General features: G+C 38.6%; 1 protein-coding gene across 4 annotated transcripts in view; it reads right to left on the reverse strand.

Annotated features, from left to right (window-relative positions):
- Positions 1–18,939, reverse strand: part of LOC134755335 (diacylglycerol kinase theta) — a 60,520-nt gene extending 41,581 nt beyond the window's left edge. For all 4 annotated transcript variants that reach the window (XM_063691807.1, XM_063691810.1, XM_063691805.1 and 1 more), the window contains exon 1: positions 18,694–18,939. In XM_063691807.1, coding sequence (XP_063547877.1) covers positions 18,694–18,823 — 130 coding nt within the window. In that variant the 5' untranslated portion in view covers positions 18,824–18,939. The remainder of the gene's footprint in view (positions 1–18,693) is intronic.
- Between the last annotated feature and the right edge of the window lie 7,740 nt (positions 18,940–26,679).

A 26,679-nucleotide genomic window follows, 5' to 3' on the forward strand; every position in this document is an offset into this window, starting at 1 on the left:
AGGCATTTTAACGTCTAAATGTGCCATTTTACCACAATTATGAATAAGGAGTGAAAATTCCCGATAAAAAAGCTTGAAACCTCCAAAACTTCTATGCATTTGCCATTTTAAAGACACTAGCGCTGCTAGCGGCGAAATTAAACGCGGTAGCCCTCATTGAATCAGTTACATCAATGGAACCCGATTCAGATTGAAAAAATTGTTACGGTTTTGATAATTTTTTTTAAATACGACCTTGAAGATTACAAACACTGATTGGTGCATGTGAAATGAAGTAAAACTGTCGTGCGTGAGATGCGCGCCAATCACCAAGATCATCATCAAGGTCGAAACCATAATAAATTATTAAATTAGAATTGACCTCCAGCATTCAGAGGGCCGACTGCGACGTCTGCGACCCACGAACGAAGTTTTGGCTCTCTGTCGCACTTACGTATGAATTTCTAGTGCAATAGAGAGGCAAAACCTACGTTCGTGGTTGGCCCTCTGATCAACAGTATGTGTCAAACGGCATTATATTATAGGGTATTTGACTACTAGTCAAATCAGTTTCTTTTTTCGAACTATCAAAACTATTTTGCTACGATGGAATTTATATGAAACACTGGCATGTGACGTCACAATCAAATTACCTACTCTTTATTGTTTTGTTTTAAAATAGAAACTGTGTCTAAAAATAACTGCTGTCTACGTTTTTCTATATCTTCTGGTACATTTCATGCATGGTGTAAAATAATTTATTTTAAGTACAGTCAAATACCTTATTGTATTGTAAACCCCTACTCATAGTGTTGTGTTCCTGCCGGTAAGTAAGGTTGCCAGAGCTCAACGAGGGAGAGGAGTGTTAGGGTCGGCAACGCGCGTGTATTATCTCCGGTGTTGCAGGCGTCCATAGGCTACGGTAACCGCTTACCATCAGGCGGGCCGTATGCTTGATTGCCACCGACGTGGTATAAAAAAATAATAAAAAAACAATTTGTTTACAACATACAAAAGTTTGTGTGGGCAAGCGGCCTGCTATTTCGGCCGCGACAGGAATAGCGGGTATTTTAACATCGGTATAAATAGAGCCATTGTGGACGGACTGACCCACATTGTAGTCATTGCCAAATTTTATTGACCGCGGAACTTACCGGTACAATATACCCTTATAAATACGATATAGTTGGTCAAACCAAATTGGCAGTAAATAAGAACAAAAAAACTATACTCATCCTTTTCTTTTTAGTGCTAGTACTAGTGTAAGACAAAGATAGTATGATTCTCTCTGTCTATGTTTGAAATGAGACAGTCCTTTGACAAACTATATGTAATCTAGCAAACCAAGTTTGTCAGTAAGAAAGGTGGCAAATTTGAAAAATGTAATAGACACGAAGGGTGGACGTCTCATAAAAAAACTTGAATATTGCACCTTTACTCGCACATTGGTTTACCAGACTTTAAAGTTACTTTTGAGAAAAAAAAAATACAACCATCTTAATGGAGGTTGAGTTTCAACAAACAAAAATTTTAATTAAAAATATAGATATATCGTAGCCTCATCGGAGCGGCAAATCTTAACATGCGCTGAACGCCTTGTTGACAGTAGAGGCGTGTTCAGATATTTGTGAGCACCTTGGCCGCTCCGATATATCTGATGGCGACCGTACGTTGTTAAGCTGTTAGAAAATGTTGACACTTTTGACGAGTAGTCAGATTCATTACGGTTCCGTACCCAAAGGGTAAAAACGGGACCCTATTACTAAGACTCCGCTGTCCGTCTGTCTGTCACCAGGCTGTATCTCATGAACCGTGATAGCTAGACAGTTGAAATTTTCACAGACGATGCACTTGTGTTGCCGCCTTAAGAACATATACTATTAAAAAGTACGGAACCCTCGGTGCACGAGTCCGACTCTCACTTGGCTGGTTTTTTTTAAAATACTTTTGATGTTGAGTGTACCTACCTTATCTACACCCTACACGGCCTACACATATAACGTATGTTTAAATAATCATGACATCTGAAGCAAAGACTAAGGAACTCATTAGTCAGCCTTAGCCGAGGTATCTCGCATGCCGTTAGTGCATCACACATGCATAATGAATGCAGGAGTGTACTTGTATGCAGTGAGATGCTGCGCTCAAAAGGGTGTCAAAAACAGTCTAAGAGAAGTCTTACGTAGGTCTCAGAGGCTCTCACGCGTTTGAGCAAAAAATATACAATAAACTAGTCGCGTGAGCTTCTAGCGAGCATAACTTAAAACTGAATAAATTAATTGCTCCATTTTGAAAATTTTCTTTTTTGAAAAATATTTTTTTATTCACATTCTTTTTTTTCTATTACTATAATAGGGTATTTAACTGTATTTAAAATAAATAATTTTACACCATGCATGAAATGCACCAGAAGATTAATAGAGAAACGTAGACAGCAGTTATTTTTAAACACAATGTCTATTTTAAAACCCGTATAAAACTATAAAGAGTAGGTAATTTGATTGTGACGTCGCATGCTAGTGTTTCATATAAATTGCATAGTAGCAAAATCGTTTTCACCTCAGCAGCTCGAACAAGCCTACTTTCGTCACTCCCTGGAGTGAGGAGTGCGACTTTCCTCACTCCAGGGAGTGAAACAATGTAGCTTTTGAATTTAGTGAAGGCCATGAACTTCATACTTTTATTAAAAAAAAATTATGGTATGGTACGGTACGGTACGGTACGGTACGGTCCGGTCCGGTCCGGTCCGGTCTCGTCTCGTATCGTATCGTATCGTATCTTATCGTAACGTACATATTATAATACTTTTTTTTTTCTGTTTATTCTGTGTAATCGAAATACATTTTAACCTTTAATATGTGCTCACTACTGAGGTGAAAAATTATGTGTGCAACACGAGAGCAAAGTTGTTTTACATCTCGTGTTTTTGAGTCCCTCGCTACGCTCAAGATTCTACCTTAGAATCTTTCGCTTTCTCGGGACTCAAAATAAACACTCGCAAGAAAAACCAACTTTCCTCTCTTGTTGCACAAATAACTATTGACAGTTCGAAAAAAGAAGCTGATTTGACTTAAGTAGTCAAATACCTTATTAAAAAACACAACACGGTCACCATAAACATAATAGTCCCCGAACTTAATACCGCCCGCTCTCATAATAAAAGTAAGGATAAAGAACAATAAGTCAGTTCTACTCACCCCACGGGACGCCCTAATTGTCGTGCCGTGTGCGCCGCCCTTAACGCGCTAATGAGTGACGCAACTTGCAACTTACACATTAGGGTGCTGGAGTTTGAAGGCTTTGAGACATGGATTACCGCACACTAGAGTCCGTATAGTGAAAAATATAATTCAAACATAATTCAAATTGTAATTTCTTTTATTTTTATTTTTATGTGTAACATACCTATAGACTCTGATTATGTAAATGCTGTAATTATGATTAAAATATACATTTGATTCATTTAAATTAAGACTTTTATTGGGGAAGTGGGCAGACGGTTGCGGGAGAGTGGTCATGACCCTCGCTCCGGGTCGTTCCTTTTGCAAAGGTTGTCCATCGCTGTTCAACGTGGCAACGCGGCAAGCGTGATGGGCTCCTTTGCATCAGGAGGGGCGCGGGGCGCATTTTGTGAATAGTTTTTGTGTTTGTTAGGTTCTAGTTTAGGTTAAGATTTTTGTAATGTTTTATTTTGTATGACATGTATGTATCCTTGAAGTATACCGACTTAATTTTAATAATCTTATTTAAATTAATATCTCAGGAGTAATCGTAAATTAAAGTTCCATTCACAACTATCCCATCGCTCTGTTGCCGACGATTTCAAAAATCTTTGAAATGGTAATGGCTAAACGCCTGTCAGCTTTCTGTGATAAATACGAGATATTCGACGATAGTCAATTTGGTTTCAGGAAGAAAAGGTGTACAATATTAACTATTAATAAAGTTATGCATGAAATTATTGGCGTTATTGACAGTAATAGATATGCATTTGGGCTTTTACTTGATATGAGCAAAGCCTATGACCGAGTACAACATAATATTCTCCTAAATAAATTGTATGGCATAGGAATCCGTGGAACAACTCATGACTGGTTCAAATCATACTTGACAAACAGAATACAGTATGTAGAAATAGAATATTTTAACAAAACAACTAACTCTCTTTTAAAAACATTTTCACAAAAAAGACAAATCACAGGTTCTATTCCTCAGGGCAGTGTTTTAGGCTGCATCCTATTCTTAATCTACATTAACGATCTGGCAAAAATAATAAATACCGAATATACAAAATGTTTCCTATATGCCGATGATATATCTATAGTATTCTCTTGTTCAAACAGTAACAATCTAACTCATAAGTTAAATAATATTTTTGATACCGTAATTCAATGGCTCAGCGATCATAATCTACAACTAAACCTAAAAAAGACAAATTTAATTCAATTTCGACCCCATCAACGAACCCCATTAAATTTTGATTTCACTTACCTAGATACCCAAATTCAACCAATAAAGCACTGCAATCTCCTCGGCATAGTCATTGACGAGAATATCAATTGGAAAATGCATATAGATAAAATTAGCTTGAAAATATCATGCTTTGCTTATGCCCTCAGAAATATTAAAAAAACCACAGGGTTAAAAACGGCTCTTAGTGCTTATCATGCATTTACCCAGACATGGCTCCAATACGGGATCAATTTGTGGGGTAATAGCACAAATAGTGCAGATTTATTCATATTACAAAAAAGGTGTATTAGAATATTAAGTAATATAAAAAACCAAGAAAGCTGCCGACCGTACTTTAAAAAATTTAATATTTTAACTCTACCATCCCTCTATATATTAGAAACATGTAAATTTGTAAGAAAACATCCTGACCTATATTTAAAAGCTAAAGATCGTCATAATACTTGTACCTTAAATTTAAGACACCAAAACAAAATAGCCCTTCCCGCCAGTAACTTACAAATAAGTAATAAGAGCCCCTATAATATGTCAATAAGAATTTTCAATAGTCTCCCAAAGGAAATAGCGGGAGAGCAAAAATATGATAAATTTGTTAACTGCTTGAAAAATTATTTAACGAGTAATTGTTTTTATTCTATACAAGAATATTTTGATTGTAATAAATACCATAAATAGACATATAAGTAATACATAGCTTAGATAGGTATAACTTTTGTGTAATGTTATCTCTGTGTTTAATTTACATATGTATTAGTTTAGAGTAGATAGATAAAATTGCAATACCCTTACAGGGTGTCATGTTGTGATACATTATCGATTAAGAACATCTGTAATTTTACCAATGTGAAAGCAATAAACATATTATTATTATATATTATTATACTATGTCAGTATATTTTTTATAAGACAAAACAGTGCTCTAAAAGTAAGGGCAAAAAACTGAAATTCTTCTCGTTCATCAGCCATCCGTACGACTAGGTACTCAAAACTCCTTGCATACATGAAAATTTCAATATTGCTTTATATATTTAGCGCTCTCTTTACAACTATTAGGTACATACTTACAGTCATCCATTAAATGTGACCTTTTTAAACCAAAAGGTACCACATTGTCCCTTGTTGATAAGGTTGATTTCTAATTGAAGCTATATAGAAATAGCGCTTTACCGACAAGCGACAATAAGTACCCTCTTGGTTGAAAATGGCACAAATATTTTTAATCTATAATCTATTGCGCTACTATAGACACTAACTATACCATCCGCCCTTCCTACTCGTATTTCTGTTACAATACAAAGCTTTGCCGCAGCATTGCATGAGCACCTGCATTGATAAATATTATAAGCGGCGATGAATGCGAGTGCAAACTTCATTGTACCGTTTTACACGAGAAACGAGAAAGCCGCTATTTAATTCATCAACTTCTAAAAATATAGGCCGCTCTTTCAAAAACTGGCTTTTTCTGCGAGGGCCACTTCTGTGTACAAATGTACCAATGACATTCTACAAGATTTTTTAAAAGTTCTACTTATAAATATTTGTAGGTACACTGTATTAAAGTTCCACTATACCATTTTAAGATTCTGTAAAACATGATTCAAGGTAGCTAAAGCAGGAAGCAGGAACGGGAACAAAGAAATAAAGCTTAACTTAGTAGTAACAAAGCTTTGACGCACCATTGAGCGCCTGCATTGATGAATATATATAATGCAGCGATGAAAGCGAGTGCAACCTTCTTTGTACCGGTTTTACACGAGAAATGAGAAAAGTTGATAATGTAAGTAGTAAAGAGTTATACAGGGTGTTCCTGACTATGGGGCTTTAAATTCAGGGGCTCGATTCTACTCGATAAACTGAGATACTTTTATAAACTGTAATAGATGTCATATATTAAAGAAAAAAACCGGCCTTCACCACTGGAGGGCTTCGTCACTTTTTCTTTAATATATGACATCTATTACAGTTTATAATTTATATATAGTAGTGTGACTACTTATAAACACAAATCAAAATATTTTATAAAATAATTTGATTTGTTCCCAAAGTTGAGTGAGCTACTTTTATTATGGGACTTGGAAAAACTTGGCTTATTTATACATTTTGGCTGATCATGTCGACGTTTTCTATGGAAAAACAAAAAAAAAATCGCGATTTTAGGGTTGGTCCCATAATAAAAGTAGCTCAGTTTAGCGAGTAGAATCGAGCCCTGAATTTAAAGCCCCATAGTCAATGCAATAGTAATTCAGGGGCTCGATTCTACTCGCTAAACTGAGCTACTTTTATTATGGGACTAACCCCGAAATTGCGAAAAAAATACTTGGCTTTTTTATACATTTTGGCTGATCATGTCGACGTTTTCTATGGAAAAACAAAAAAAAAACGCGATTTTAGGGTTGGTCCCATAATAAAAGTAGCTCAGTTTAGCGAGTAGAATCGAGCCTTGAATTTAAAGCCCCATGGTCAGAGACATACTGTATAATGCTGTCAAAGAGTGGTTTTGACGTAATAACGTCTAATCGATGAACACCGGTAGCATGCACGAAAAAGTGTCACGTTGTGTGTCTCCATGGTAACGTTGTGGACAGATCTCTATGGTAACGTTTATGTTTATATATTTTTTATCAATGTTTTTTTATGACGTTAGCACGCAAAATTATCGTCCGTAAACTGACTTTACAGACAACCATGTTTTTTATCCATATATTTTAAATCCAAATGGGGAAGTAAATAATATCATATAATAAATAGTAAAGCAAGTATTTCTTTCAAAACCTGGTATTTTCACACAACTCTTTCTTTGCTGCCAGAGGCCAATTTTATAACATGTAACTATATAATGGAGACATTTTTTTTTTTATGAAAATAATCTTATTACAGTGTTTACCCTGGGTCTACTGCTTCCCATAAAGTTTTAAGTCATAATGTTTTGTTTGTCCATATTTTCGTTAGTCATAATTTGGTTTTTCTCAGAAACGCGTAACTTTTTAGGATTGCCATAAAACAAACCTAACCTAACCTATCTATAGGATAACCTTACGAAAATCCTGAAAAGTTAACGGTTTCATAATAATGACTAATGATAATATGACAATCATTACATTATGACTTTCAATAATTACGTCAAACAAAAGAACCCCGCTTATCCTGTATTAAATTTACAGAAGATATATGTAAGATCTTTGGAATTCTATAAAACACGTTGTAACACACATAGGAACAAAGTATACAATACAAAGCTTTGCCGCTCCATTGAGCGCTTGCATTGATAAATATTATATGCGGCGATGAATGCGAGTGCAGGCTCCGTCTTTGTGCCAGTTTTACAGAAACGAGAAAAGTTTCAGATTATACGGCTATTGTAAGTTGTGTAAAGAGTTAAAACTGCTTTAGAATGTCACATAATCATCATGAATGTCATATTGTGAATGTTTATCGTTACATAATGTTTTAAAAGGTAACATTTTTTGTATATCGTCATCCGTCATCTAAGAAATAGGCTGAAAATAATACGCCGTTACCGATAAGAAATATAAAATAAAACAAAGCAACTGCCAACAGTTAAACAATGATTGTAGGAAAAAAAATAGCCAAGCTCATTGAGTAATTCAAAAAATAACGGAACTTAAGTAAAAAGAAATAATATTTGTCTAACCCTTAAATGCATTGTGATGTGCAGCCTACACAACAAAAGCATAAAATTTTATGCATAATTAGATAAAATCGATTTGCTCCTGTATAATTATTTTGATAGTAAATTAATACACTCTCCGATTTTTTGTTCAAATTCGCGCAGTATTTTAGTTAAAAAAAAATACATTTGTTTTAAGACGAAATGGAGGAAATTTTGGGAAAATTTTATTCCTAAAATTAAAATTAGCAATATATGTATACAAATATTTTCCCCTAAACGTGAACCTAACATTAATACCTATACCTATAATTCCTAAACATACTTAACTCATTTTAACGTAACAAAGCAGATTTCGAAAGACAAAAAAAATGCATTTCTGCAGCAAAACCTTGTGACATAATTCAGAATTTTTACTAGTTAAAATTTTGCTAAAAATCTGAATTTTCTTTATGACGTCACAATTTTCCTAGCAAAAAAATATTTGCCACGCCCACAGGGGGTCCATGCAGGTGGGGGGCCATTGACGCGCGTCTCTCAATGGCAGTGGAACTGGGTCACCACCAGTGACGTCACGGCTGCCCTACATACGCCGGGCGTAGCCCTGCTTGCAGTCTTTGTGCTTTTGGACTCTATCACCGAGTGGTAAAGGCGAGTTTTGAGGAGACGAACAGTTATCAGAACGATTATGGATACAATGAATTGGTCAAACGAAGTGTTTCGATGGTTATTTATAGAAGGAATAGTGGATGTGAATGAGTAGATATATTTTATTACATTGTAATGCCAGTTCGTAGCAATTAATTACAAATACAAATAATTTATTCAAAATACAAATATTTTATTCAAAAAAGTATTGTACTTGTCTATTGTTAGTTGGCCCAAGCTTTGTGTAGGTACGAGTACTATACAATACCTATATTGTGTGTATTCAAAATTAATTAATGAATTTTATTACTTTAATGTTCAAAAATAAAATAATTGCCTCTGAGACTCCGGAGGATATGTCAAGCCAACAATTTATCTGTTTAACTTTCATCATATCATTATGTTTAACTTTTTTAGCAAGGATTTCCATCACAAGTTCCATATAAAGGAAATAATTATCGCTCACAGACGTATCTAGTTGATTAAAATGATTTAAGCTCTTTAATATTTTATAATATATAGGAAGCTTTTATATTTATATAAGAAGCTTCGGAGAAATATTACCTAATCTATCACAATTATTATGAATTTCTCAGCTAAAACAGGCGTATGCTTTTTTAAATAACAGTATGAATTAGATCCATAACCAATCCAAACATAATTCATAACCTTGTTACCCTGTTATAAAAATCAAAATACGCCTGTAAGGTTATATAATACCAATAAGTATATTTCTTAATTTAGACTTCCAAATTGAGAATCATATTTAAAAACTCGTCCCTGATTCGAAATTCCTTAACTGATATTTTGTGATTCAATACAGATACCATTCTATTTTTAGCCTCCGAGTTGAAGGGCTTTTAGGCTAGGTTCACACGGCGTTAATTTTTCCCGTATACCGTATACGGGATTTTATCGAATACCGTAGTGACAGGAACATTTGTATGGTAACGTTCAAAATCGTCACGGCGTCTATGCGGGAAAGCCGTCTAGCCTAAATTAACGCCGTGTGAACCTAGCGTTATCCTGCCGAATGCGAAACCTACCGGTCTTGCTATCCCTTAAAAATAAAAATCGTACGTAAATATTTGGTTTTCCATACCTATAATCTTCCTTGTAAGTACTATTTTATATTTACGTAGGTAGAAGGCGACTTAAAAGGGTACTAAATATGATTTTCTAATCAATCAATCAATCAATCAATCTATTTCATCATCATTAGTATACATTAATTAAGGTGATAGGTTGTTTCACATGCGACATATGACTAGTAGTCATGTGAGACTGCCCCAAAATATTTATTTCCAAACGATAACAGACGCATCTCGCTTTGTGTGGTAGGGCACAGGACAGCGGATGTCATTCCAGATCTAGAGCAGAGCCCAACTGGGGAAGTACCTCCACCTTACAGAAAACCGCAGCCAAATAACACTAGACCCTACTAATAGTGTTGTGTTCCTGCCGGTGAGTAAGGTTGCCAGAGCTCGAGGGAGAGGAGTGTTAGGGTCGGCAACGCGCATGTAACTCCTCTGGAGTTGCAGACGTACATAAGCTACGGAGACTGCTTAACATCAGGCGGGCCGTATGCTTGTTTGCCACCGACGTAGTATAAAAAAAAAGACACAATGCTTCAATTTTTCCACCAAACTTAGTCTCAAAACGAGCTTACCCAACCAGCCCGTCTAAATAAACGTCCATTATATCGAACTTTCCCAACCGACTGTACATCCCATATTACACTTATAACAAAGTTGCCATAGAGAACAATGGTACAACTGCGCTTCTTCCTTTGCTCTATGGACGTGGGTGATATACTATACAGCCAACCAGTTTCCAGTCTGTTTTCAATGAATGGAATAAAAGGTGCGGTTACACGGGACGTGTTTCTCGTCTCGAATAGGGTATTTGACTACTAGTCAAATCAGTTTCTTTTTTCGAACTACAAAACGATTTGCTACTATGGAATTTACATGAAACACTAGCATGTGACGTCACAATCAAATTACCTACTCTTTGTAGTTTTATACGGGTTTTAAAATATAAATTGTGTCTAAAAATAACTGCTGTCTACGTTTCTCTATTAATCTTCTGGTGCTTTATTTCATGCATGGTGTAAAATTATTTATTTTAAATACAGTCAAATACCGTATATCCATTTTATGCCAAAATACATCATTTTGGAGCTGATACTCTTCAAACTGCTGGATCGATTTCTATCAAACATAAGTAACATGAAATAAAGCACCAGAAGATTAATAGAGAAACGTAGACAGCGGTTATTTTTAGACACAATTTCCATTTTAAAACTCGTATAAAACTATAAAGAGTAGATAATTTGGTTGTGACGTCACATGCTAGTGTTTCATATAAATTCCATAGTAGCAAAATCGTTTTGAAAAAATAATCTGATTTGACTAGTAGTCAAATACCCTATTATATAGAATTATTTTGGATTCCATTTTTGAAAATTTTATTTTAAACAAATTCACTATTAGTATTTCGTCCATTCAAATCCAACTCCCATATCAAAATCTTTGACATCCTTTATAGTGTCGGACATATCACACGCGACCTCGAACACAGACAACGGACATCCTCACCCACAGCATTCAACAACTCCACACGACACAACTTGTCCATTTCCATTTCCCGCCATCACACGCTATCTGGCACAATGCCGGCGTCCATTGTCTATACTACAATGTGCTTGTCTGTGGTGCGCGATAGTGGCATAATGAAATAATGTTATTGTGTCAGGCCTGGGTTTGTTACAGAGAGGAAAATTGTGCATACATTGCTATGTTGGCATTCGTGACGTCATTGGATGGCGATTCTTAGCTCAATGTGTTTGTGTGAAAGCGTATACACTTGATTTCATTATTAAGTGGCAACTGGGGCGTTTTGCTAACGGCAAAATTGAATTGTAAAAAAGTAAAGGATCATTTATATATGGGTAAAGAAAAAGACAAATAAATAAAGGAAATTTGATCGTGAAGTAGATGTTATACGTTTTAAAATAATGGCTGTAATATTGTGCACTAAGCATAATACTCTCAAACTCAGCGCTTGAAAAAAAACCGGCCAAGTGCGAGTCGGTCTCGCGCACCGAGGGTTCCCTACTTTTTAGTATTTGTTGTTGTTCTATAACAAGAAATACATCATACATACATCATCATCTGTGAAAATTTCAACTGTATAGCTACACAGTTGAAATTTTCACATATCATGGTTCATGAGATACAGCCTGGTGACAGACAGACAGACGGACAGCGGATTCTTAGTAATAGGGTCCCGTTTTTACCCTTTGGGTACGGAACCCCTAAAAAGCGTTAATAACCTAGCGGTAAGAACGTGCGACTTTCAATCCGGTACCAATGTTTTTCGGAACTTATGGAAAAGCGACTGGTGAATATCATTTGATATTCACCAGTCGCTTTTCGGTGAAGAAAAACATCGTGAGAAAACCGGTCTAATCCCAATAAGGCCTAGTTTCCCCTCTGGGTTGAAAGGTCAGATGGCAGTCGCTTTCGTAATAACTAGTGGCTACGTCAAATTTCGGGATAAGTTGCCATGCGGACCTCAGGCTTGTGGCGATAAGCCGGGACAAACGCTAGGAAGAAGAATGTAGGTGTCTGTTATCTTGTAAAATAAAGTTGAGAGTTGTATATATATTAATGGCGCAGTAGCGCGGTAGACGTTCTACGCAGCTACGCAGACCCTACGAGCTACGGCGTAGCGGGCGTAGGCGGCTACGCGTCGGTTTACTTTGAGCCTTCAAATGTTTCTAAAGTCCCCGCAAGCTCGGCCGAATTTCACCTTCCCATACAAACGGAGTTTCGTTCTCATTTTAAAACTACGTTTTGGATTGTAATGAAACTTTGCACATACAATGACATGAGGTACTTCTGTACGGACTGTACTTCTCTGTCAACGAATACTCGAAACTATGGATGGTATACAAAGGATGCCAATCTCTTATGGCAGAATTGTTGCAAAAGTGACCGCTTTCAGCTTTAAATAATAGTTCCTAATTTCTCCGGTGGCGCTAGTTAGGCTCTGGGACATGAGTATAACATGAACCATATAAGGCAACAAATAACCCGACCAAATTACGTAGGTTGTTTTTGGTAGTATTTCGGTGTATGGTGGCGCCGCCTAATTACTGTTTTTTGATGGACACTTTTCATACATAGAGATTTCATATTCATATTCATTTTATTTGGTAATATTTAATTACATGTCAACCTTAATATAAAATATATTACAAATAACATTATTATTGTTAGAGCGTCTTACACTATGTATTAGAGAATAACTCCCTATGGTCGTAAAACGCCTGCTCGAGAAGCCATTTTTTGAGCTTAGTCTTAAATATAGGCGCACTTGGTGCAGCAGTAATGTCAGCCGGTAGGTAGTTGAGCACCTTACGACCAATGACGTTCGTAAGTTTTCTCGATTTTGCGAGTTTATGTGAGACAAGGTGTCGCGACAGTCGATCCGATCGAATCAAGTCGGATCGGTTCGACAGTGTCGCGAAGGTTTAAATAAGATATTGTCTATGGGACAAAAGTTTGCATAATGTTATGGACGGCCATTCTGCCGGTACAATTGAGGAAGATAGATCTAATAATGTGATCTGATATAATGAGTACTATCAAGTGTTATTATCAAGAAGCCAAGAAAGGCGACGCGCAGAGTTGGTGACCACATGGGCTGGTTTACCTGAAGGCTAAGTGTTTACTGCTTTGTACCTATTGTCTTATACTATTGTACAATTATCTTGATTTATAATTTAAAAGCCATCTTACTGGTTGCCACGCGGCAATCCGTGGATCCAGTAAGTTTGTACCTATGAGTTCACGATGAAGGTCGTGGAAGTTCTTTGGAGCCCATCTTAGGTAAGGCGGACTAGGTAATTTATAGATTATGTAGGAGAGAGGTGGCTTCGGCTGCTGACGTCTCCTTTATCAATATGTAAGAGTGACCACAGTGGTGGCCGGCTCTAGGAGTTCTGTGGCTTTGGCTGCTAGGTTCTCCTTTATCCTATGCAGGAGTGCAGAGATGACTACGGTCGCTTGGTATTCCTTTATCAGCACGTATTATGCATGTACTGAGTACACCCTTTGCGAAGGGCGGCTACATTGGTAGCCGATATAACCTACATCCGGCCGGGTAAGATGGTTCTCATATATGTTATAGTAACTAATAGATATCATTTGACACTTATTTATGATTGATGGAAGATGCCATCATCCTTAGAAACATATAGACATAAAAGATAGAGGTTTAAACTCTCATACTTAGTGGTAGACACTTAGTGATGCGTCATTTCATATAAACCCTTTTAACCACAGATGGTGCATAAGGCAGATGAGCGAAGCAGATTATCAAGACTACAACTGGACTGTGAGGTAGGACTAACCACTCCTCAACCCTCACATACAATACCATTTATTCCTATTGTCGCGGCGTTCTGGACTATTATGGTAGTCTTGTATATTTGCTTGTCTATAGTGTTCATTAGGAGGGCGTCGCGACACAAGGGGCAACTTTCCAGAGCGAGCGCTGCGGGTCGCGTACCTGCGCGTAGCCACATCATTGATCACGGGTGTCGCATTTACCTCTTCTCGCGTAGTCACTGCCATTTGCAGAATTAAAAGTGAAGGCAATGTTAAAATACCTAATGATTTAAAGTGGGGTTTCGCCGAGTCCGTTTGGGGTACGCGCGTTATGGCTCTTATTGCGCGTTTTTGGAGTCGAAATACCCTCTCCCAACCGGCTGCCGTTGACCACAAGTCGACTCCATATTGGAGGTGCGCATGCACGGTCGCGATTTGGCTCCTTTATATAGTCTCCATGCTCGAAACAATTCTGACAAACCCAAACTGAGGTTGCGTTGTTTTATCACTGAGTCCTAAGGTCACCTCTGGTCTATATCATTAGATTAGCTCGATGATACCGTAATCGCATTGTCACCCAACTTACATAAGTATCATGGAGACTATATAAAGGAGCCAAATCTCTATGTATGAAAAGTGTCCATCAAAAAACAGTAATTAGGCGGCGCCACCATACACCGAAATACTACCAAAAACAACCTACGTAATTTGGTCGGGTTATTTGTTGCCTTATATGGTTCATGTTATACTTATGTCCCAGAGCCTAACTAGCGCCACCGGAGAGATTAGAAACTATTATTTAAAGCTGAAAGCGGTCACTTTTGCAACAATTCTGCCTTAAGAGATTGGCGTCCTTTCTATACCATCCATAATATAATCACTAATTTTTGGCACTGACAAATCCAAATCAAATTAAATCCAGATCAAATTTATAACGTGTTATTACAATTAAAATAAGCCTTCGGTTATTTTTAGGGTCCCGTACCTTAAAAAGGAAGAAACGGAACCCATATAGGATCACTTTGTTGTCCGTCCGTAAGTTAACGTAAAAAGAAGATACGGCCGTTTATGCCGCAAAAAAACGTACATTTCGACACTCAATGAAATAAACATTTTCCCCTCACTAGCTCGGAAAGTTGTCTTTTAACCTTCAAAACAAGCGGGGAAAAACGCGTTTTATCCACTAGTGGGGAAAGTAATTTGACCTTGGATGGAGCGTGTTTAAGTAGCTTGACAGATAACAAAACGTAAAAGGCTCATGATAATGGTTCGTTCGATAAATAGTTAAATAAATAGTTTGAGAATCTAATAAAAAATATCAAATTTAGCTTGATTTAATGATATTAAGTCATAAACCTTAAAATTCCATAAGAAACGTTTGTTTTTTTATAATGATGTTAAATATAATTCTGAACGCACAAGTTAAGTCGATGCAATTTCAAAACGCATCTTTGACATTTCATACGTCAGAAATGTCAACATTGTCAACAAATTTTTTACTTAAAAACTTTTCTCACCGACTCGCGTAAAAATACACAACTTCCAGAATTTTCTGTTATAATATCGTAAAAAAATGAGTGATTCCAGTGATGAAGATGATCTAACGCCTGTGGATGTTGCACTTTCCTCGCTATAGTGAGGTGAAAAGTTTTGTGTTACACACGGGTGCAAATGTATTTTACTTCTCGTGTGTTGAAGCACTCGCTACGCTCAGGATTCTATTTTAGAACCACTCGCTTCGCTCGTGATTCAACTATAGAATCCTTTCGCTTGCTCGTGTTTCAATTCCATACTCGCGGGTAAAATACAACTTTGCACCCTTGTATAACAAATAACTATTATAAGGTACTCGTCTTACCTTCATACGAGGAAAAAAAACTGGTGAAGTCATTTATTTTAACACAATTAAGTGCATATTTTTATGCGAATATTTTGGTAGTTAACTTGAATGAATTTGTGAAAATATGCATTGGCTCTTTTCTTGGTAAATTGAAAAAAAAAAACGAGTTCAAGCCACAATTGCGCCTGTTAGGGCAACGAATGCTCAAAAAAAGTTATAGAGGGTAATGCTTGGAACACAATTCTTGACTTCGGTACTTTGTTTGGACTAGTTAGGAGGGGCCCTTGAGCCGGGGGGAGAGAGGGGTTTGAAGGTCCCAGTTTTCGGTTTTTCGATTATATCTCGGAAACTATGCGTCTTAGCGACATGGCCACTTATAGAAAATGAAAGTTGATTTTTGTTACAAGTTTTATTTAGTTAAGTTTTTCGATATCTTGTATAGTTTTTGAGATATCCGCTCTTGAAAGTTTATTTAGGGCTCTCAATCTAATCTTGATATTTACATCAATGAAGCTGCTGGCAGTGTTTGGTATCGTTTTGGTATAAATCATTCTGAATTCATTTAGGGTAATACAATACACCATTCCGAAGTAAAAACAAAATTAAAAAGAAACCTTTTTTTAAATTCCTCTCCACGCTTAAACCGCTGAACTAATTTTGTTGAAATTTTGTATAGAGATAGTTCGAGTCCCGGGACATGACATAAGATAGTTATTATAACCAAACTCATCTTTCGAGGGTGTGAAAACTTGAAAAGTGGGGTGGAAGTTTGTATCGGGAATCAATAACCGCTCAACGCTGAACCGATTTAGATGGGGATGGTCTACATGTTTGATTTAGTTGAAAATGATACCAAACATGACCTCAAACCTAAACTTAAACAGTATTAACCTCAGGAATTGGAAATTTTGCCAACAAGCTGCTGAAGCTTTGGAATTTGTAATTGAATGATTGGGAATTTAGGCAACAAGCGGTGAAGCTTTTCTGGCCACGATGGCGTCTCGCTCACACTAATACATTTGCGGACAAGTCTGAGCGATATGAACGCGCGTATGACAGCTAACTGATATGATTCCAATATCATTCAAATAGGCACATATAGGTTGTATGTCAGTGCACGTTCGAATTAGCCTACTATTGGCTTCTACTTACTTAGAATTTACGTATTTATCTAGTTTATCTCCGACCCAAACTACTTTTCTTTGTTTTTCTAATATACCAAAGAATAGTAGGTAGGTATTCAATAGTTATTTACGATACAAGTGCGGAAAAGAAGAAATTCGAAACGAGAGGCGATAAATTAAATTACGACCGCAGGGAGTGTTTTAAATCGACACGAGTTTCGAATTGCCTATTCGCACGTGTATCGTACAACGTTTTACAGTACATATGGCCATTTAAACTTTCGACATATGCACGAAAAGTGCTCTTCTACGCACTAGTGCGAGAAAGTAGCACCATATGTACTGTAAAATTACTAAAGTACGAAAGGTACTTAATGTGAAAATATCAGGACCATCCTACATCTATGATCAGGATACGGCGACCACGAGTGATGTTTCAAGTTTTTAGGAAAATATCGACACGTAACGTCATAAAAATCAAAAAAGGTACCTATATAGTCAAATTACATTTAGGCAATTAAAAGTTTACTAAATTAAAGTTCCTTTTATGCTTTCTGTGTCCTTATAGATTTTTTGTTTGATATTTATATTTATTTTGGATACGGTTTGGCACCGTGCGTAGGTAAGTATACTTATAAATAAATGAATTAGCTAGGTATTTCATGCTAATGCTAACGTATATTTATGCGTCTGCGTGGTTGAGTGTTACTACGTATAGGTAAAGGAAAGATCTGCCGAATGTATACCTATAGTATTGCAAGTGCGTCACGCTTAATTTTGTAGGTATTTTGGTAGGTATTATATTTTGTCCTATATATATGTACTTATTTTGGAGATGTAACGTATTTCGATCGAACTCCTGAGAGTTACCTGCTTAGTATTATGTAGCTATTACGTGAAATCTATTTGTTATTCATTAATTACAATTTCATAACTTAATAATCAAATAATTATCATTCCCACGGTAGTACCTAACCATACCATTCGCCCAAATTTATACAGAGATTTCCACGCACCTAAGTAGGTAGAAAGTATAATCTTCTTACCTAGAATAATGATTATTGTTCACAAAAGAGTAAAGAAGGTTTTTCAGGACGACAGACATAAGATGAAAGTTGTTGATTAGGCTGAAAATTAGGTGCGCAGTAGCCAGACGTGGCAGTGACGACTCGAGCGACGACAAACGCAACCGTCTCTGTCTAATATGTTACTCATGGAGCAGGATAGCGGAATGGTACAGACCTGGACCAAATCGGCACGGCCACGTCTAGCCTAGGAGGTACCAACCGCACCCCGCGCGCCGCGCGCCGCCGCCGTATAGGAAAAAACCTCTTACAAAACAGATCGATCAATATGATCCGTCCACTCGCCGGCCATCATCTCCTGATCAGAAACACCACATATATTTACACTAGCTAAAACTGGGACCGTGGAAAATCTCTCACAAAAGGTAGCCGTTCCGGGTTTTCAGGTTCGGTCGTGCGGCGCACGGCACGCGAGGGTTAAGGTAGGAAGGTCGAGGGCGCGGACAGGTGGTCGTGCCCCGGGTTGCATAACCCTGATCGTGGCCGGTATCGACGCGCCGGGCGCGCATGCGCGTACCTTCGCAGCCGTAGCCCTGGCCGATGAGGCCCCAGAGGAGATCCGAGCAGTGGTGGCAGTAGGTGGGCTTGTGGAAGGTCTTCTTGGCGAAGGAGTGCGTGCGGTGAGGCGCGGGCGCGGCCTGCGCCATGGCGGGCGCGCGGGCCGGCCGGGCGGGCGCTACTCATGCCGCGGCGCCCAGGGGCGCGCCGCGCTCACAGAGCGGCTGTCGCGGCCCACCATCGCGGCGCGTCTGCGTGTCCGCGCCCGCCCGCCCGGCGTCCCCCCCCCGACCCCCGACCCGAGCGGCGCGCGCACCCAGCCCGCCCTGCCCGGACCACTGATGTGAGCTTGTACTGCCGTACAGTAAGTACCCATTTAGTTCTTTGCTTCTATGCTTCTACACATACCTATATACCTATGTATATTACACACACACATATATATGTATTGTTTACTTATTTGTGCGTTAGGTTTTGTTTTAATACTTATATGTATAAGCAGTAATTGTAGTATGTGTGTTTGTGTTTAATAGTTTCCATATTTAGCTCCTTGCACTACCTGTTGACTTTTGTATGAGTTCTATCTACATTTCTTGCTACCCAAAGGTTATCTGGAAGAGATCGCTTTTTAGCGATAAGACCGCCTGTTGTTACCTGGTTTTATTTTTCTTTAAAAATGTCTGTAGTTTTACATGTATGTAAAATGTATAATTTCTGGTGCAATAAAGAATATTTACTTACTTCTGTAACCTCAAAAGGAATTATCGCGACATTTTATATGTACCTAAGTATATGTATGCCCAATAGTAAAGTCGCTGTCCTCTTCGCTGTTACATCGTTTGGATTAGAGATGGGTTGAATATGGAGTTTGCCGAATTCGCATATTCGGCGAATATTCGGTTTAAGTAAATTCATATTTTACCGAACAGAATATTCGGCCGAACTAGGTATTTAGTTAATTTATAACACTATTAAACCATTCGAAAACGCTTCAATTACCTACATTAGCATCTAAAGATTAACTGCTTCAGCTAGGCAGTTCCCTAAAAATAAACAGGTCAAAAAGCAAGGGACTCGCAAACAAATTTTTAACCCTCGCCGAATAGGTAATCAAAACAAAATAGATTCAACATGGACGTGTAAAAAATTGTATTCTTTTTACCAATAAAAATCTGAATGTGAATGGGTTTCAATGATAAAAAATATTTACCTAATATACGGCACTTTTACCAAATAATTCGGCCTAATACGACTATTGAAAACAATATTACCTATCATGTTAATGTCCTAATAATACCGTTAAGGCGGTTCCCTGAGCCAGAAGGCTAAAAATCTCCTTATATGATCATGTTTTTCTAAGAGGCGTTGATATTCGTAGACGTGGAAAAAATATATGTAGTTCTTGACTATATATTATCTTTAATAACATAGCTTCCGATACACAAATTATGACACTTCGCTAGATACAATTAATTCCCAAAGTAACTAACTCGGAATTTTAATCAAACTTTACTCGGTTATTTATTATGTGATACTTCTTCTTCTTCTTTGCCTGTCCCTCTTCCCAGTTTATCTGGGGTCGGGCCTCCTTGTATGTCTGCGCCAGAGTGCTCTGTTCTGGCTTGTCTGCGTACTCAGGTTCTCTTTCCGGATCTCTTTCTGCATGTCTGACCACCAGGTGTTGGGTGGTCTTCCTCTTCCTCGGGATTGGTTGGGTATATTTAGGGCCTTTTTAACAGAATGGTCATCATCACGTCTAAGGATATGGCCATACCAGCGCAATCGACTTTCCTTTACTTTCTCAACTATAGGTGCTACCTTAAACGATCCCCTGATAAATTCATTTCTGACCTTGTCCAATCGAGTCACTCCTCCCGCCCATCTGAGCATTTTCATCTCGCTTGTGTGGAGTTTCTGTTCGTGTACTTTCTTAAAGGTCCAGCACTCTGCTCCGTATGTCATGGCTGGTCGTACAACCGTTTTGTACACTATTATGTGATACTATAAACAAAAAAAGAAGAAAATTTTATATTAATTTCATAGCTTTCGAATTTCGATATTGTAAGGTAACGTTTTTTAAATAAATAAAAATCGACAAAATTCGATCAAAATTGACACTTGGCGCGCATGATCTTCCCCTTTTTTTGCGAAATGTGACAGTGACAGCGAGGCGAACAACGCGCGAACGCGAATCGACGTGGCGCGACGCGGCTAAATCAATCCTTTGATACCCATAGAAGTGTCCTACGTAAGAACGCGACGCGGGGCGTAGTCGGGCGGCGCGGAAGAAACAAACCGTTATTACCTATGTAACTAGTCCTAGGTGAGCTATCTTGACGCGATGACGAAGCGGCGCGGCGCGAATTTGAACTTTGAAATAAAAAAAGCCAAACGATAATTAACTCCCGACCCCCCTACAAAGTCACAGCGCGCGGCGCGTGCGCGGTGCCGCCCACCAATCGAAAAAGCTCTTGTTTACAATATTAAGGAGCGCAGCATCCCGCTCCGCTCGCACAGAGCCGCCGCCGCCTTGCCACTGGCCGGCATTGAAAAACCGGCCAAGTGCGAGTCGGACTCGCGCACCGAGGGTTCCGTACTTTTTAGTATTAGTTGTTATAGCGGCAACAGAAATACATCATATGTGAAATTTTCAACTGTCTAGCTATCACGATTCATGAGATGCCTGATGACAGACAGACGGACAGCGGAGTCTTAGTAATAGGGTCCCGTTTTTACCCTTTGGGTACGGAACCCTAACAAAATCTAAATTATTTTTGATTTTTATCTTTCAGCGACATCTTATCACAAAAAAGTGTAGCATATTTCTATATACGGATGACACTCCCTCACTTTGTTCCTCACTTAGGGCCCTTGCACCAATCACTAACCCGGGGTTAACCGGATAACCTGGATTTACCATGGTTACCAGTACAATATGACACTGGGTTAACGGTTTAAGCGGTTAAGTTAGCACACGTTACACGTTAATAAAAAGTTGTGTAAAATAGGGAAAGTAAACAAATAATTATAATAGTATTTAAAAAAAACCTTTTTTTAACAGGAGGCATTTTATGCCATAAATAGAATTTGCCGCGCTACGGTCTACGGCGTAGCACTACGAGTAAGGCTACAGCGTACGAATATACAGTTAAAATAGTATCTATTACTTTAAAAAAATCAAAGTTCACTAACTAAATAGTATGATAACTAATATTGACATATTTAAAACATGTTTTGCAACCACCCACAAGTATAAAATAAATAAATAAATTATTATTAAAAAGATGATAAATAACATTTACATTAATTGTATTAAACAAAATTATAAATACTTATAAAATAAAACGACTAAAACTTAACCTGCCTAAAAAAAATATGAAAAACCCTGACCTCTTGGCAAGGTGCCCATCACGCAGGCAGCATTCCCGCGCTGTATCGCGATAGCAAGCCTTTGCGCGAGAAAGCTGCCCGCGCGAGGGTCCCCCTTTGCCTCCCTCAACCGCTTTCCGAGCTCCTTGTGCAGTACGCGTGCACCCCTGCCCCATGGACCGAGTGTCTCGACACCAAAAGCTACGAATTCGTACTTGGTACCGAGACAGCCATATTTATTTGCTTTAAAGCGCTCTTCGGGCGTCGGCCGCCGCCGCGGCATTTCTGCTGGTTGATGAAAAGGACGCTGCCAGCGTATCGGCGCAGGTAGCGTCCCACACCAGTGCACGGCCCATCCTCCAGGGGATCAACGACATCCCGTCGGACTTCCGGTTCGAACGCCATCTTGATAGTAGCCTCGTGATTAATTCCTTTGTTTTTTGCTCATTAATATTGTTTAAAGTGTAATATCGATAGCTTTATTATACAATAATCTAATTTGGTAGTGTGCAGTGAATGGAGAATTAATCTCAAAGCGTGTTTAACCACCATTTTGGAGTCAACGGCCGGTAGTCCACGTGCTTCTCGTAAACTCCAGCTATCGGTTTTACGAGACAACTACAACAACCACCGAACAGCGTGGTGCTCTAAGAGCATTTATTTTGTTCCTACCCTTTTACGTGACATTGGCTACGGGCAACACCGCCTCAAGTCCATCAAGAAAAGAAGAAGACATCCCGTCGGGGCGCTTGCCATCGTCGAAATGAATGGAATTCATTCATAATTTTTCTATGCAATTTCGAACCTCACCGTACCTATTCAAAATTCAAATACGAGTCTTATGACGGTCTTCGCAACCCAAAATTGTAGGTATATGTGTCTATCCCATTCTACGAATTCATTGATAAAGTCGCCATGCACTTTTACGGCTGATAGTACCTTAGGTACATAGTTAAAGTTAATGTTGTACGTAATAGCAGTTGATATGGCCGGTTGCCAAGGGGTGGGGGAGCGGCATACTGGCATACATTTAGTTACAAGTTTTATTTTCTATGTCTCTAGAGTCTAGGGAGAGGCAGCTAGCATACGCATCTTCCCGACTTTCACTTCATTTCGCATGCACCAATGAAGTGAGCGGTCTTCAAAATCGTATCCAAACTAGTTTAAAACCATAACAATCTGGAACGGGCTCTAGGTTAAAATACAATTAAACTGAAATAAATAACGGTGTATTAAATAGTAGTGTAACTACTTGAAAAAAAACAAATTAAAATATTTCCATAGAAAATAATTTAATTTGTTCTTAGAGTAAAATACAATTCATAGAAATAATGCAATAGCGAACTTATCCCTAGATAATAAGATAAGATAATATTTTATTCATTTAAAACTTATGCTAATTGGTTTTATACAATTTATACTATAACCTATTTAGGGATTTCTTCCAGTTAACCTGCGAGTAGACGATTGTCTACCAAGAAAATTGTAAAGGTACCCGACCTTTCCAGCATCATGTTTTGAAAAAATGTGACGTTTTCGACCAAAAGGGTACTTATTGTCGCTTGTCAGTAAGGCGCTATTTCAATAAAGCTTCAATTAGAAATCAACCTTATCAACAAGCGACAATGTGGTACCTTTTGGTTGAAAACGTCACATGTAATGCCGCGTGGGCGCGCGCCCGACAGAAAAACAAATTGTAGAACATATTTTACCGCCTACTCTCAGATTTCAGATTTAAAATTCAAAACAACCTGAAGCCTTATTAGATAATATTCAGATTTTAAAAATCTGAGTTGTTTTTGTTTATGAAACAACCTTTATAGTACATTATGATACAAGTGTGCTAAGTTGGTCATTACACACGAGGCGATATTGTGCGCGCGAGCTGTAAGCGAGCGCGCAATAAGAAAGCCGATGTGTGTAATGACCAATGCACACGCGTTTCATACGACGTTTTTCAACACACTTGCGAGAAAAAAAAGAAACTTTCATATTAATCAAATTTTAATAGTTTAAACAGTTAGTATTGTGTGTTGCATCTGTCATACTGCCGGCCGCCCCTCACCCCGGACGCGGGGCGGGCCGGCCGGGCCGCGCACCGCGCAGGCGGTCGGGCGCGCCCGTGCCCGCCAGTCCGACCAATTAAAGAAGGCTCCCTTTCCATGCATATTATTAGCAATCAGTTACCTTCTTAACTCAGTCGGATAATATAATGAAAAAGCACAAGTGGAATAATACACTGAAAGAGCACGCGTGTTTAATATCTAGGATTATGAGCCAATAATCGGTGGAATAAAAACGTCATTTTGAGCAAGTGTGTTGAAAAAAAAATTACTGTATTGATTTTCAGTTTATGCAGTAGGTAATACCTACCTATGCAAACAACAAAAGGGAATATTAGGTAGCGCCACTACCACAATTAGAGGGTCTATCGTCTAGTTTTAAGTTTACAAACGAGTATCAGTAATTGACCTATTCTAATTGTTCAAAGGACAAACCCACTTTTTTTTTTTATTATGTTTTCCCTGGTTGCCCTGAAAACCAGCGCCATGGCTATAAATATCTTAGTCATCGGCATATGCTGAGTGGCATCCATTTTGGTGTTAGAATATATTAGAATAAGATGTAATAGGTTAAGTTTACCACCAAAGCACCAAATAAAGTATTTCTATTTCTATCGCGAAACAAGAAAATCGTCGTTATCTAACATGTCTGTCACTCTTGCATATTGCCTAATATAATATAATTCATACTTCAGACATGCCCTAGCTCAAATAAGTACGTTAGGCAGCTAGCATGTTTAGGCCTGCGACCTTTCCGTAGGCAGGTAAAACGCCTATTTTAGTGTCAAAGGCGCGATTACCGTCCCGAACGTAATGAGCGACTTTCCCCGCCGATACACGCGCAGAATATTCAACAGCGGGGCCATTTTAATCGTTAACCCCTTAAATAAATAAATAAACCGGCCAAGTGCGAGTCGGACTCGCGCACGAAGGGTTCCGTACCATTACGGAAAAAAACAGCAAAAAAATCACGTTTGTGGTATGGGAGCCCCATTTAAATATTTATATTATTCTGTTTTTAGTGTTTGTTGTTATAGCGGCAACAGAAATACATCATCTGTGAAAATTTCAACTGTCTAGCTATCACGGTTCATGAGATACAGCCTGGTGACAGACAGACGGACAGACGGACGGACAGATGGACAGACGGACGGACAGACGGACAGACGGACAGCGGAGTCTAAGTAATAGGGTCCCGTTTTTACCCTTTGGGTACGGAACCTTAAAAAGCATTTATCATTTGTACAATCGGGTCTATCGCGAATTTATTTTGTTACCTATATTTACCGACGTTTCGACACAGGTTTCACTGGTTGTGGTCGCCAAAATGTCAAAACAGAGATTTGTGTGACTACCCGACGAAGTGCGAAGGTTTTAAATGTTATGTCAGTAAGTGTATAGCGTAGTGGCACCAATGATCGACACTTTTAGGAGATAGTTGGGTTTTCTATAAAATTTAGTTATTTTGTCATCATTAAGCCAAAAGTAACGATTGAGTATGGTAAGGTACCTATATTCTTGAGACTTATCTAGGGTGTATTATTTTTATAAACTATACACAGGCTAGAAGGAAATCCAAAAAAACGAAAAAGGGTATAAATCTCCAATCATCGACACTGAATCTCCAACACCCAGTTATCGACATGTTAAAGTTAGACCAAGTCAAGTCTGCAACGATTTTGATAGCACACGCATTAAACGTCAAACTTCTATGAACCGGCAAAAAACGGGGAACAAGGCGCGAAGGCGTGAACAATTTGCGAATCGACTCCACACTCGCGTTCGCGGCTTCGCGCCGTATTCGCGTACGAGTGTGGAGGGCCCTTTATACACACACCGTGTATTGTATCACCGTCTTACACAAAGATGAGTGGCGAGACTGGCGAGGCTGTGTTGGTCTGTGCGAGCTATATCAGTGACAGCGAGTGTGCTTCCGAGTGATTAGACACCGTGACCGTTATGCGCACACCGTGTAGTTTTAACACCGATACAACACTACGATATTCCCAGCGTTGCCCACTCAGGATGCCACATCAACCAAATCCTTCTTGCTAGATGTAGTGTAGGACGCGCATCCAAAATATTCCAAAAGCAGGCGGTCGCGCTTGTTGGGTTCATTCAGCTCAATTCGGCCAATGAGGGCTATCGTTTTTTGCTCACCAGTTGGCGCCTCTGTTCAATCAATCTTTAGGTAGTATGGCTCCATCGATACTGTCGATGATTTCGCCAACGTTAAAGTGGGATCCACGTGGGATCGAATTAATATTTCAGCCAGTGTAAGGTAAATAATAAAATAATGGGCCTCTAGGGCTCTAGCCAGACACGGTTAGAGGTAGAAATACCAAATGCTCTTAGAGCACGACGTTGTTCGGTAGTTATTATTTGTAGTTGACCCGTAAAACCGATAGCTCTCCTCTCGATCTCGATCGATAGCGCCTCTGTTGATGGTGGTCCAAAAGACTAAAGAACAGCTGTCAGTCATTGAAGTGACAAGTGACATTTGACATTTCAAACTATGGAAAAGACCACCATCTACACTAGCGCCCCTAGCGGCGAATTCATACGCGTTAGCC

The sequence above is a fragment of the Cydia strobilella genome, chromosome 2 (assembly GCF_947568885.1).
Source record: "Cydia strobilella chromosome 2, ilCydStro3.1, whole genome shotgun sequence".
NCBI classification, from domain to species: Eukaryota; Metazoa; Arthropoda; class Insecta; order Lepidoptera; family Tortricidae; genus Cydia; species Cydia strobilella.